The following is a 13375-nucleotide window of genomic DNA, read 5'->3' on the forward strand; positions in this document are numbered from 1 at the left end:
CTGCCCGGGTAGAGGAGCGGGGGGAGGGCGGAGGAGCCGGGCGGACGAGGGGTCTGCTCGGCGCCTGGCCAGAGGGATGGAGGCGGCGTGGCGCCAGGCCGGCCGGGGCAGGGGGCGAGCCCGGGCCAGCGGCCAGGCCGGGATCGGGCTCTGTGCCGGCGGGGGAGCTAGCTGCGGCGCCGCCCGGCCCGGGTCCGGCCGGGGGAGAGGAGGAGGAAGAGGAGCTGGCGGCGGCACTACCTGTATCCCGCTCACCGGCAGCAGCAGCTCCCTGGGAGCCAGAGGTGAGTATCCTCCGGGGGCGGCGCAGCCGGGGCAGGCAGACGCCGGGCTGGACTCTCCGGCAGGCTCCACGGGGCGCCCTGAGCCGCTGGCGGCCCCCGCTTATAGGGCAGCAGCAGCATTGGCCGGCTGGGGCCGACGCAGAGGGGCTTCGTTAACAGTGGGGGGCGCAGCCTGAAGCCCCAGCCACGCAAGCCAGAGGTACCCGACAGCCCAGGGCTGCGGGTCGGGAGGCCTGAGTTAATTCCCGGCGCTGCCGGGGTGTCTCTGCCTTGCCCGCGCTGGTGAGCCTCCGCTCCCCTGAGTGGCGCTGTTGATTTCCCACCCTTCTGTGCGAGGGTCACAGCCTGCACCCTTGTAGGGATTGTTCCCAGACACGTAAGACATTGCAGCCAGCGAAGTCTAGTCCTGCTTCTGGTGGGGCTGCTCACGTGAATACGTGCTCCCCAGTGTGGGCAAGGGCCCCATAATCTGGCCCCTAGTTTCTGCCGCCGTTTCCTATTTGTAAAATGGAGATTATCAGTATCTCACAGGAGTATTGTGAATATACATTCTCTGTTTGTGAAATACCGAGCTGCCATGTTGATGAGGGCCATGGAAAAGTTTGTAAATAAATATTTAACCCCTTAAGCTTAACAGTCTGTTTTACCTTGTAATTTAGCTGTGACACTCTGGTTACTTTCTCCAGACATGAATAAAAGCTCTGTGAATCTCAAAAAGTTGTTTCTTCTATCAATAGAAATTAGTCCAATAAAACACATTACCTCACCCACCTTCTCTTTATTAGTAAACTCCTCTTTATTTACAGCAAGCTGAGTTAGGTCATGGTATAGTCTCCCAAGGAAAGCAAGGAAGACTTTTGTTAAGTCTAGTTTTAAAGCACTTAAAAATACATTGTAGGGAACAAACTTGCACCTGGCATGGGGATGAAATGACTGGCCTAAGAAATCTTTTGCGTCTCTAATTCTATAGTATCTGATCTTATGGTTACTATACTTTTATGTTGGACTCTTAACAAGTTGTGATTTTATTCGTATTCATTTATATTATTGTAGTGCTTGGGAGCCCTAGTCATGGGCCAGGATTCCATTGTACTAGGTGCTATACAAACACAGAGCAGAAAGATGGTGCCTGCCCCAAAGAGATTACAATTTAAATATAAGTTAAGAGATAATAGATGGATACAGACAGTGGGGGGAATACATATGAACAGTATTGGTTGACAGGATGGGCAGTGGGCTCAGTATATCAGCAGCCTAACCATTACCAAGCTTTTTGTATGCATCATGGCAGATGAGAGTTATGCAGGTGGATATGAGGTAGCTTTGCAGACAGTTATGGGGACCTAAGTTCCCTCTAAACTGCACGGCCATGCAGCTGCCTATTAAGCCCTGCGCATGGGGTTCAGGGCTGCCACGGGGAGAGGCGCTTCTCCCCCAGCATAGACATGCTGCGGCTGTGAGAGAGAGCTGGGGGGGGGGTGTCCTCTCTCCCCACTGTAGCCCCTGGGCAGCCTACACCCCAAACCCCTCATCCGTGGCCCCACCCCAGAGCCCTCATCGCTAGCTGGAGCCCTCATCCTCTTGCACCCTGAGCCCCTCTCCCACACTCCGAACCCCTCAGCCCCACCCCCACCACATGAATTTTATGTGCACCAATATGGAAGTGATGTGTGTCACATCACTTCCATATTGGTGCATATAACAAAATTCATTCCACACATGCATGGGAAAAATTAGAGGGAACACTGATGTGGACATCCTCCCAAGCGGGAAAGTATGGGAAAAGTATGGAAGTTCTTGTTTGAAAATTTAACAAGTGCCTGATGGAGGCTGGTATCATGGGTTGATCAAAGTTAAGAATCGACCTTTTGATACCAAATAAGGGATTAGTAGGGTAGGGATAGGTTGTGATGGGCTTTGAAAATGAAAGCAGGTAGTTTCTTTGCAATAAAAAAGGGTGACCCAGTAGAGAGATGCAAAGACAAAGCGATGACATGGTCAAAGCAATGGGCTAGGAAAATTATCTTTGCAGTAGCATTCTGAATGAATATAAGTGGCGCAAGATTGCATTTATTAAGACTATTAGTCTCTCTCCAAAGGAAGGAAGTGAGACTTTGCAGTAGAGTCCCAGCTGCAGATCCAGTCTCCCGCTACATCATACTTGGTAGTCTAACAAATTATCTGTTAAAATGACCATGTGGAGGCTACTTAATGTTGTCAAATGAAGTGGTGGCATGGATCCATTACTGCAGTAGCGATGCAGTGGACTGGTGAGAGAGCCCCAAAAGTCACAATTGTAAAAGTAATAGAAACAATTAAATGTACCTCCAAAGTTTCCGCAAAATAGCACAGATGCACTATTACCAAACAGTTGTGAAATTTTATGTGCCTGACCCAACAAAAAGGAATAGTGTTTTTAATAGCCTTTAGGTAAAGCAGCAGTATGTACTGTCTAGCCAGCATACTTTGATAGGATGTGTGTATTTGGTTAGATTAATATTTCTTTTGAAATAGTGGTACTGGTGCATCAAATGCAATTAACTACTCCCAAAACTGAACATTCATGCTGATGCACCGTATTTGGAGCGGGGGAGGGGAGCCATATTTACTTGTCCTGCATTAGAAACACTAAAATGCTGAACTGGCTGTAAGGAGAGAATACTTATTGAGAACATTAAGTTTAAAAAAAACTAAAAAGGACAGTGGAGTCTTCAGAATTTAATATGGCATTAAAATTAATGTATTTTTTATACAGAATTATCTTCTCAGAAGAAATTTGATGAAATTAAGAAGGCTAATCAAGCGGCAGCTAAAAAGTTTGTTGAAGACCAGTTTAGTTCCTCTTCTGAAGAAGATGAAGATAGCGAAGGAAAACATGGAAAGATATTGGCCAAAACATTCACAACTTATACTAATCAAACTGGTAAAATATTTTAATATATTGACATCTCTGTTTGTAGCATAAAAAAATTGGCAGCATTGCACGATCATCTTATATTTAAAAGCTTTGATAATTAGAGATAGATAATTCTGATATTGTAATGTTCTTAACGTATGACTTTAAGTACTTAATTTTCTGTGGTGGTCAAGATTGGTAGAAGATTTGTCACAGGGTATCTGTCACTACCTGGTGTGCTGTGCTGTCTAGAATGTTTCTGTCACCTCACAGTTACAAACACTCCCAGGCTGTTTTCCTTTCACTACATGTATCTTTTATTCCTCTGCTTTTTTTTAAATGCACAGAACATCACACAGGTATTGTGTAGCAGAAGCTTTCAGTATAGCCTCCCTCCTTAGTACAGCTCACTCTCTGAGCTTCCCTTCTGAGCTCACCCTTGTTTCCTGTTCCTTCTATTTATATCCTCCCAATGATGTTGTCAGCCCAGTATTACCACCCAGGTGCTCATAATCCCACAACAGAAAGTGTTTAATTGTTCATAGCTGAGCTTGCAGCAGACTTCATACTGCAGCAATTGATAAGGATGCTGCTGCTAGCACCTTATCACAATTGCATATGCCACTTATACATCAGGCCAACTAGTTGAGGAGAAAAGCTGGCTGATTAGGCAACGGGGAAGAAAAGTCTCAGGTTTGCAAAACAAGGCTTCAGAACTGTGTGGTTTTTCATTGGTTTGTATTGTTTTGTTTTTGGAGAGAGAATAAATGCCTACATGTATCCTAACTCCTTATGCTGAATTGTTATAGCCCTGCAACTTGGGTAAGCTAGTCCCATGCATGGGAGATGTAGCATCTGGACCTTTTCGGTTCTTTAGTTCTTTCATGTCTACATTTTTGTTTTATTTGGTGGGGCAAAGGAAGTGGAATGGTAGTGGTGGAAGAGCTCCTGAAAATTGAAGGAGAGGAGATGACAGGAGTAACAGAGCAGAACTGGTCAGGCAGGGCTGTGTTTGTACTGGTAGGGTATGGATAGGTAGCAGCTGAGGAGTGGGAGGTGTGCCATCTGAGGCAGAAGTTGGTGAGGGGAGATGGGAGTAGCAACTTTGGAATACTTGCCACCACTTGATGGGGGGAAGAAGTGATCTGGTGAGATGCAGGTGAGGAAGAGGGCTGCAGGATTTAGCCATTTGGTCCCAAGAGTTAAAATGAAACTAACTAAATCCCTGTGCACCTGCTGACTATTTATACTCAATTATATGCTGGGTGGACAGACTTATCATAGAATATCAGGGTTGGAAGGGACCTCAGGAGGTCATCTAGTCCAACCCCCTGCTCAAAGCAGGACCAATCCCCAATCAAATCATCCGAGCCAGGGCTTTGTCAAGCCTGACCTTAAAAACTTCTAGGGAAGGAGATTCCACTTGCAATCTTGATTAGTGTGATTTTTTTTTTCCTTTCCTCTTCTAAGCTCAATAAAACTTTAACATGACATTTTCTTTGATTTGTGCTTGGAAATAATGCTACACAAATGAACATTTGATTATCTTTAAACATGAGTGCTTATCTTTGGGTGCTCAGATATAAATAGAGGATCAAACACTGTTAATGGTCTTACAAGAAGGCTTTGTTTTTTGTGTATTAAAGATGGAGATGCAAGTGAACTAGAACGTACAAGACAATATGTGAATGAAGCATTTCAGTCTGGGGCTTTGACATGCTTGATTTGCATTGCTTCAGTTAAGAGAAACCAAGCTGTAAGTATTTTACAATAGTCTTCAAGGTATTAATCAGCTAAATTGCTTTTTATTAATATGTATCAAGCAAATGTTAAATATTTAAATATGAACACTTGCCTGACTTATTGGAGTGTTGAGGATTAATATGAAAGTTTCTAGGAGTGCTAAATACTACATAAAAATTATAGTTCACTTTCAGCTAACTGTCATGTTTGTGCAGTATCAAAGCTTGTGCATACATAACTTGAAATCATAGTGGTGAATTTTGGTTTTTGTTCTGTGAGGTTCCTGTCAAACCTGTGGTCATGGTACAGTATAAGTAAGCTTGACATAATTTGATTTTTATTTTAATATAAATTTGATGGATAATATCAATATTTATTTTTAACTATTTACATTTTCACAGTTGTAGGAAATTAGGGGAGGGGAGTCAGACATTTAGCTAATAACATTGAGATTCAAAAAGGTAAAGCTTTATTACTGTTAAAATACAAATTGTCAATATGTCAAAACATACAAAATAAATAGCTTTAAAAGTTTTCAGGAGGTACGTTTCTTAAATTTGTAAATTTTGATTACTATCTAGGGAAATATTTTTTCATTGGTTTGTTTGTATAAAGAGAAATTTATTTGATATTTATCAATAAAAACTTAGGCCTTTCAAGCCTAATTAGAAGGATCACATTTTTAAATTTTAGAAAGTCACAGATACAAAAAGCAGCAGGAATAAGGCCGGTTGTTGAATCTTGGTTAAGATATTGTTACAGTCCGCAATAGGGGAGTATTACAGTTGGATCATATAGTAAGGGGAACCAAAATTAAGCTACAGTATTGCAGAATGGGTCAGTAAGGTACAATGAGAGAAGAATGTGGGATTTTGCTTGTCTGGGTTTTGAGATCTGCATGATTGAATAAATATAGCCAAAATGACTTCACGTCCCCCGACCCACGTTTTTTTCATTTCATGCAGCCACATTTTTCCATAACCCAACATATCTCAAGCCAAATTTTACTCCCACTGAAGTCAGTGGAAAACTCCATTTAATTCAATAGGTACATGATTGGGCGCATCATACTTCACTGTAGTAAATGTTGTAAGGGGAAACAGACTGGCTATGCCCTTGGTTTGCAATAACAAATCTTGCTGCAAAAGAGGTAGTGTGCAGAAAAACTTTCCTTTTTTTTTTAATGGTGGATAGTTGTTATACATACCTAATAAAACTGAAGACGTTAACTTGTTCACAGAAGTCTCGTATAACACATGGTATGTGATTTTTATATTAGACCTTTTGGTTCTTACAAATGAAATGCATTTTTAATGTGTCAAGGCCAGGTTTTTTGTTTTTTTTTAATTATTTTTTTAATTTGATTTGTCCTGTTACAGTTGACTTGACTTATGAGTAGACCTAAAATCATTTGGAAACTTAAATGAAAGTTGTTTGTGTTTTGTTGTTTTCGTTTTTTTTTAAATCAACACATTGTTACTCATCTTGGATCCTTAACAGGTTTTTTCATTGAGTATTTTAATTCAAATTTAGTTAAACCTATCAACTGTTTATAAATGTTAGTTTTGGAAATGAGCAATTGAGCTGTTAGTAACTTTTAGTGGGTCTGGGGTAACACACTTTTGACGTTGTCAGAAGATTGGAAATGTTTTCTCTCTTGCCTTTCACAAGCTAAACATAAAATAACCTGCTTCCATTTTAAAATGTCCAAGGGTAAATCCAGAGAAAAAGGAAATTCAGACTTAAATCTTCAGCTGTTTCACTTACCCCATTATGTCTGGTTCCTGCAACACACTGAATCTTTTAAGGTGTCTACGGCGATCATGGCAGTGAGCCTCCCATTCTGCGATGACGGACTCAGGGCTCATGCTACCATGCTAAAAAATACCATTGCAGCTTAGGCTCTGAGCCCTGGGGAGGGGGTAGACTTCAGACCTAGAGCTCCAGCCCAAGCCATGACATCAAAGTGCTGCGTACACAGTTGGTTTGGTTTTGTTTTTTTAAGCACAGTAGAGTGAGCCCGAGTCTGTTGACCTGGACTGGGAGACTTTCTGCCATGGGCTGTGTAGACATACCCTAAAGGGCGTCACATCATAAGTTAGACTATAAACGTGCAAACAAGGACATTTTAACTTAAAGGGCTGTGACATAGGTGTGTACAGACTTGCCTTCCTTGGGCATTGCACAAGATTTGCATACATACTTACGTATGTTCACAGACCCTGATTCATGTTTATGCACTGAAGGCTGTGTGCCTAAATTGGATGTGTATTTGTATATTTTTGCTTATAATATTGCTTTGAGATAATTTTCATAGTAATCTTTCAAATATCAGACTGACAGTACAAATTTATTCACCATTGAGGTGTTTTCATAACTGTGTTTATCCTGTTTGCAGGTTTCCAGTTATCTCTTTTAGACAGAGTATATTCCTTCACCACTCACCTTCTATTTCATCTTGTAGTGAAATCATAAAGCTGCATTTATTCTATTTCACTTGATTCTCAACTGATGTACTGAGCATACAATAATGATTTTGCTTCAGGATCAGCAAAGAAATACAGCCAGGAGCAAGAACATACAACTTCAGTTATGGCAAGGAGAGCACAGAAGGAGACTGGCCACAATAAATTACTAGTGTTTTTTTTTTTTTAAGTTTGACAGTTATGAAAGTACCTGCTTTAAAAGGGACACTACATTTAAACTGACACTTCTGCATGAGTCTTTGGTTTATTATTGTTGCACATAACACCTAAGATTAGAGAGGTAAAAAATGTTTTACTATTTCTTTTGTGTAATTAGGCCCACATAAGCAACAGGAAAAACTTACACAGCAATAGAAGAGAGAACAACATTTTACAACAGTATGAAGCTCTAGTAGTAAAATCATCAAAATTGGCAGGTGAATACAGGAATACATGTAGTATATGAAACTAGTTTTACTACTTTTTTTTTTAATTGAATAGATTTAAAGTTGGTATCCCTTTTAGACACTGTTTTGTTTTTTTTTTCATTCATTTAATCGGAAGCAAGCCTAATAGGTGCTAGTCATTTCTTTTATGTTTATCTTTTAGGTCTGGAGCTGTTCTGGATGTTTCTGTATATTTCACATGCCATGTATCCAAAAGTGGGCTAAGGACAGCCTTTTTCTTATATCTTCTCCCTTGACAGATGATGATTTTGGGAAGAAAGATTATCCATGGCCTTGGTAAGCTTTGCATGTTACATTTAAAAAGATGCCTTGATTGAGGACTAAGTGAGAACTGGACTCACTTTAAAAAGTAACAGTACTTGTAACTGGAAAATGTGTACTCCATACTTGCTTTCACATTGTTCTGTGAATTTGTTTGAAGTTCACACTGACACAGTTTGTGTTTAGGAAGCATTAAAAAAAAAAAATCACTGCATTGAAATTTCAACATGTGAAGACAGTAACTTGACTGTTGTACAGTTATCATGTTTTGCCCTCAGTTAAAATGTGTTTTTGATGGGTTTCCCCCCGGGGTGCCACCTGGAACTGGAGTACCACTAAGCCTTCCTGACCCACCAGTCTGGGCTCCTTTTTGCACTGTATTGCTGTGACAAGCTGCAAAGCCCTCTCCAGCCTGCACTTTCACCTGCATACATACAAATAGGGACACACCCAGCTCCTGTTACGCGACGGCTCTTTGACCGGCCCTTGCATGGGAAGGCTACAGCTAGGGAAACTACCAGCTTCTCAAGCATGCACCCACTCTGGAGTATAAACCCAAAATTATACCATCTTGCACTGCACAGGGAACTGTACAGCAAAACTCATAAAATTCACTCTCTCCCTCTGTGTGGAGAGGAATATGCAACAGCTTTTTGCCCTTGAGTTATGATTTCCACACATTGTTTTAGATAAAGCAAAAATAAGTTTAACTACAAGAGAGATTTTAAGCGACTTAAAAAAACACCCCGTGATTAAACAATAATAGAATACCATTTATTTAAATATTTTTGGATGTTTCCTACATTTTCACATAGATTTCAATTAAAACACAAAATACAAAGTATACAGTACTCACTTTATATTTTGATAAAATATATTGACCCATCACTCTCACAGATCTTGAGAGACAGGCCAGTCCTTGCTTACAGACAGCCCCCCATCCTGAAGCAAATACTCACCAGCAACCACACAACAAAACCACTAAACCAGTAACCTACCCTTGCAACAAAGCCCGTTGCCAGCTGTGTCCACGTATCTATTCAGGGGACACCATCATCAGGGGCCCAATCACATCAGCCACACTATCAGAGGCTCGTTCATTTGAACATCTACCAATGTGATATATGCCATCATGGGCTAGCAATGCCCCTCTGCCATGTACATTGGCCAAACTGGACAGTCTCTATGTAAAAGAATAAATGGACACAAATCAGACGTCAAGAATTATAACATTCAAAAACCAGTGGGAGAACACTTCAATCTCTTTGGTCATTCGGCAGTTCTTCAACAAAAAAACTTCAAAAACAGACTCTGAGAGATGGCTGCATTGGAATTAATTTGCAAACTGGATACTATTAACTTAGGCTTGAATAAACACTGGGAGTGGATGGGTCATTACACAAAGTAAAACTCTTTTTTCCCTTTGTTTATTCTCTCCTCTTTCCTCCTCCTCCTCCACTGTTCCTCACACGTTCTTGTCAACTGCTGGAAATGGCCCACCTTGATTATCACTACAAAAGGTTCCCCCTGCCGCTCTCCTACTGGTAATAGCTCACCTTACCTGATCACTCTTGTTACAGTGTGTATGGTAACACCCATTGTTTCATGTTCTCTGTGTATATAAAATCTCCCCACTGTATTTTCCACTGCATGCATCTGATGAAGTGATCTGTAGCTCACAAAAGCTTATGCTTAAATAAATTTGTTGGTCTCTCAGGTGCCACAAGTACTCCTTTTCTTTTTGCGGATACAGACTAACACGGCTGCTACTCTGAAACAAAGTATTTGCACTGTAAAAAACAAAAGAAATAGTATTTTTCAATTCACCTAATACAAGTAGTGTAGTGCAGTCTCTTTATCATGAAAGTTGAACTTAAAAATGTAGAATTATGTACAAAAAAATCTGCATTCAAAACCAAAACAAATAGAGCCTACAAGTCCACTCATTCCTGCTTCTTGTTTAGCCAATCACTCAGACAAACAAGTTTGTTTACATTTGTAGGAGATAATGCTGCCTGCTTCTGATTTACAGTGCCATGTGAAAGTGAGAACAGGTGTTTGCATGGCACCGTTGTAGCCGGCATTGCAAGATATTTGTGTGCCAGATGCGCTAAAGATTCATATGCCCCTTCATGCTTCAACCACCATTCCTAGAGGCATGCATCCATGCTGATGACAGGTTCTGCTCATTAACCATCCAAAGCAGTGCGGACTAACGCACCTTCATTTTCACTATCTGAGTCAGATGCCACCAGCAGAAGGTCTATTTTTTTTTTTTTTTTTTTTTTTGTGGTTCGTGTTCTGTAGTTTCCATATCGGACTGTTGCTCTTTTGAGACTTCTGAAAGCATGTTCCACATCTTGTCCCTCTGATTTGGAAGTCACTTCAGATTCTTAAACCTGGGGTTGAGTGCTGTAGCTATTTCTGGAAATCTCACATTGGTACCTTCTTTGCATTTTGTCAAATCTGTAGTGAAAGTGTTCTTAAAACGAACATGTGCTGGGTCATCATCCAAGACTGCTATAACATGAAATATATGGCAGAATGTGGGTAAAACAGAGCAGGGGACAGACAATTCTCCCGCACGTAGTTCAGTCACAAATTTCATTAATGCATTTTTTTTTTTAATGAGTGTCAACAGCTACACATTTTTAGCATAAATACCTTGCAATGCCAGCTACAACAGTGCCATGAGAATGCCTGTTCTCACTTTCTGGTGACATTGTAAATAAGAAGAGGGCTGCATTATCTCCTGTAAATGTAAACAAACATGTTTGTCTTAGCGATTGGCTGAACAAGAAGGAGGACTGAGTGGACTTGCAGGCTCTGAAGTTTTACATTGTTTTGCTTTTGAGTGCAGTTATGTAACAAAAAAAATTTATAAATTTGTAAGCTGCACTTTCATAACAGAGATTGCACTGTAGTACTGGTATGAGGTGAATTGAAAAATACTATCTTTATCGTTTCTACAGTGCAAATATTTCTAATAAAAACAATATACACTTTGATTTCAATTACAACACAGTACAATATATGTGAAAATGTAGAAAAACATCCAAAGTATTTAATAAATTTCAGTTGGTATTCTGTTTAACAGTGCAATTAAAACTGATTAATCGCGATTAATTTTTTTGCATTAATCACATGAGTTAGCTGCGATTAATCGACAGCCCTAATTTTAAGTGATTATAAGGGATAGCAAACTGATCTAAGTTGATTTTCTAGTCAATAAACAACACAAACTAAGCTTAATATACTAAATAGATTACATATGAATAGCAGATTCTCACCATAAGAGATGATAGAAGCAGGCTGCAGATTCTTAGGGGGCAAGTTGCGCTTGCTTACAGCTTGGAATCCCCAGGTGTTCCATTCACAGGCCAAAAATCCCTTTAGCCTGGCTCCAGCACTTCCATCAGTTCAGTCTTTGTTCCTCAGGTATTTCCAGGAATCTTCTTGTGTGGGGAGTGAAGAACCCCAGTTGATGTCACTTCCTGCCTTATGTAGCTTTTGGATAGGGCAGGAATCCTTTGTTTCAAAGCTTGGTTCCCAGACTGGTCTGTAGGAAAACACTGATATCCCAAGATGGAGTCTAGAGACTAGACTCCAGAGTAATGGTCTCATTACATGTCCTTGCAGAGTCCTAGCAGCCATTCTCGGAGGCTGTCTCTAGTGGTCTCAGGAAGACACCCCAAGTGAGAGATAAGGCCTATTGTTTTCCTAATGGCCTATTCCCCACCCACTGGCTAGACTGAAAGCATCTTGTCTAGTGGGAGTTTCCCAGGTGTAACTACATTTTGAAATATAGAGACATAGTCAATATTCATAACTTCAGATACAAAAATGATACATGTATACAAATAGGATGATGATATGATAGAATCATAGAAATATAAAACTGGAAGGGACCTCAAGAGGTCATATAGTCCAGTCCCCTGCACTCAAAGCAGGACTAAGTATTGTCTAGACCATTCTTGACAAGTGTTTGTGCAACCTGCTCTTAAAAATCCCCAAGGGTGGAGATTCCACAACCTCCCTAGGCAATTTATTCCAGTGCTTAACCACTCTGCCAGAAGTTTTTCCTAACATAAAACCTTAACCACCCTTGCTGCAATTTAAGCCCATTGCTTCTTGTCCTATCCTCAGAGGTTAAGAAGAACAATTCTTCTCCCTCCTCCTTGTAACAACCTTTTATGTACTTGAAAACTGTTATTGTGTCCCCTCTGTCTTCTCTTGGCCAGACTAAACAAACCCAATTTTTTCAATCTTCCCTCATAGGTCATGTTTTCTAGACCCTTAATCATTTTTGTTGCTCTTCTCTGGACTTTCTCCAATTTGTCCACATCTTTCCTGAAATGCGGCGCCCAGAACTGGACATAATACTCCAATTGAGGCCTAATCAGTGCGGAGTAGAGCAGAAGAATTATTTCTTGTCTTGCTTACAATATTCCTGCTAATATATCCCAGAATGATGTTTGCTCTTTTTGGAACTGTGTTACACTGTTGACTCATATTTAGCTTGCGGTCCACTATGACCCCCAGATCCCTTTCCGCACTACTCCTTCCTAGGCAGTCATTTCCCATTTTGTATGTGTGCAACTGATCGTCCTTCCTAAATGGAGTACTTTGCATTTGTCTTTATTGAATTTCATCCTATTTACTTCAGACCATATCTCCAGTTTGTCCGGATCATTTTGAATTTTAATCCCATCCTCCAAGCATTTTTAGTCCCTCCCATCTTGGTATCGCCTGCAAACTTTATAAGTGTACTCTCTATGCCATTATCTAAATCATTGATGAAGATATTGAACAGACCCAGAACCGATCCCTGCGGCACCACACTCGTTATGCCCTTCTACCATGACTGTGAACCACTGATAACTACTTTCTGGAAACGATTTTCCAACCAGTTATGCACCCACCTTATAGTAGCTCCATCTAGGTTGCATTTCTGTTGTTTATGAGAGGGTCATGTGAGAGAGTATCAGAAGCCTTACTAAAATCAAGATATGCCACATCTACTGCTTCCATATTATCCACAAGGCTTGTTACCTTGTCAAAGAAAGCTAGTAGGTTGGTTTGACACTATTTGTTCTTGACAAATCCATGGTGACTGTTACTTATCACCTCATTATCTTCTAAGTCTTTGCAAATTGATTTCTTAATTATTTGCTCCATTATCTTTCTGGGTACAGAAGTTAAGGTGACTGGTCTGTAGTTCCCCAGGTTGTCCTTATTTCCCTTTTTATAGATGGGCAC

At 40.7% G+C, this 13375-nt stretch overlaps 1 protein-coding gene across 2 annotated transcripts in view; it reads left to right on the top strand.

Moving 5' to 3' along the window:
- Positions 1 to 23: 23 nt before the first annotated feature.
- The window catches only part of NFXL1 (nuclear transcription factor, X-box binding like 1), an 88185-nt gene continuing 74833 nt past the window's right edge, over positions 24 to 13375 (top strand). Inside the window, exons 1-4 of one of the 2 annotated variants that reach the window (XM_037897836.2) lie at positions 24 to 284; positions 3040 to 3207; positions 4827 to 4936; positions 7998 to 8131. In XM_037897836.2, the coding sequence (XP_037753764.1) occupies positions 77 to 284; positions 3040 to 3207; positions 4827 to 4936; positions 7998 to 8131 (620 nt within the window). In that variant the 5' untranslated portion in view covers positions 24 to 76. The remainder of the gene's footprint in view (positions 285 to 3039; positions 3208 to 4826; positions 4937 to 7997; positions 8132 to 13375) is intronic. The other variant, XM_037897837.2, reaches the window with a different exon arrangement.

This window comes from Chelonia mydas, chromosome 4, assembly GCF_015237465.2.
Source record: "Chelonia mydas isolate rCheMyd1 chromosome 4, rCheMyd1.pri.v2, whole genome shotgun sequence".
In the NCBI taxonomy this organism is placed as follows: Eukaryota; Metazoa; Chordata; order Testudines; family Cheloniidae; genus Chelonia; species Chelonia mydas.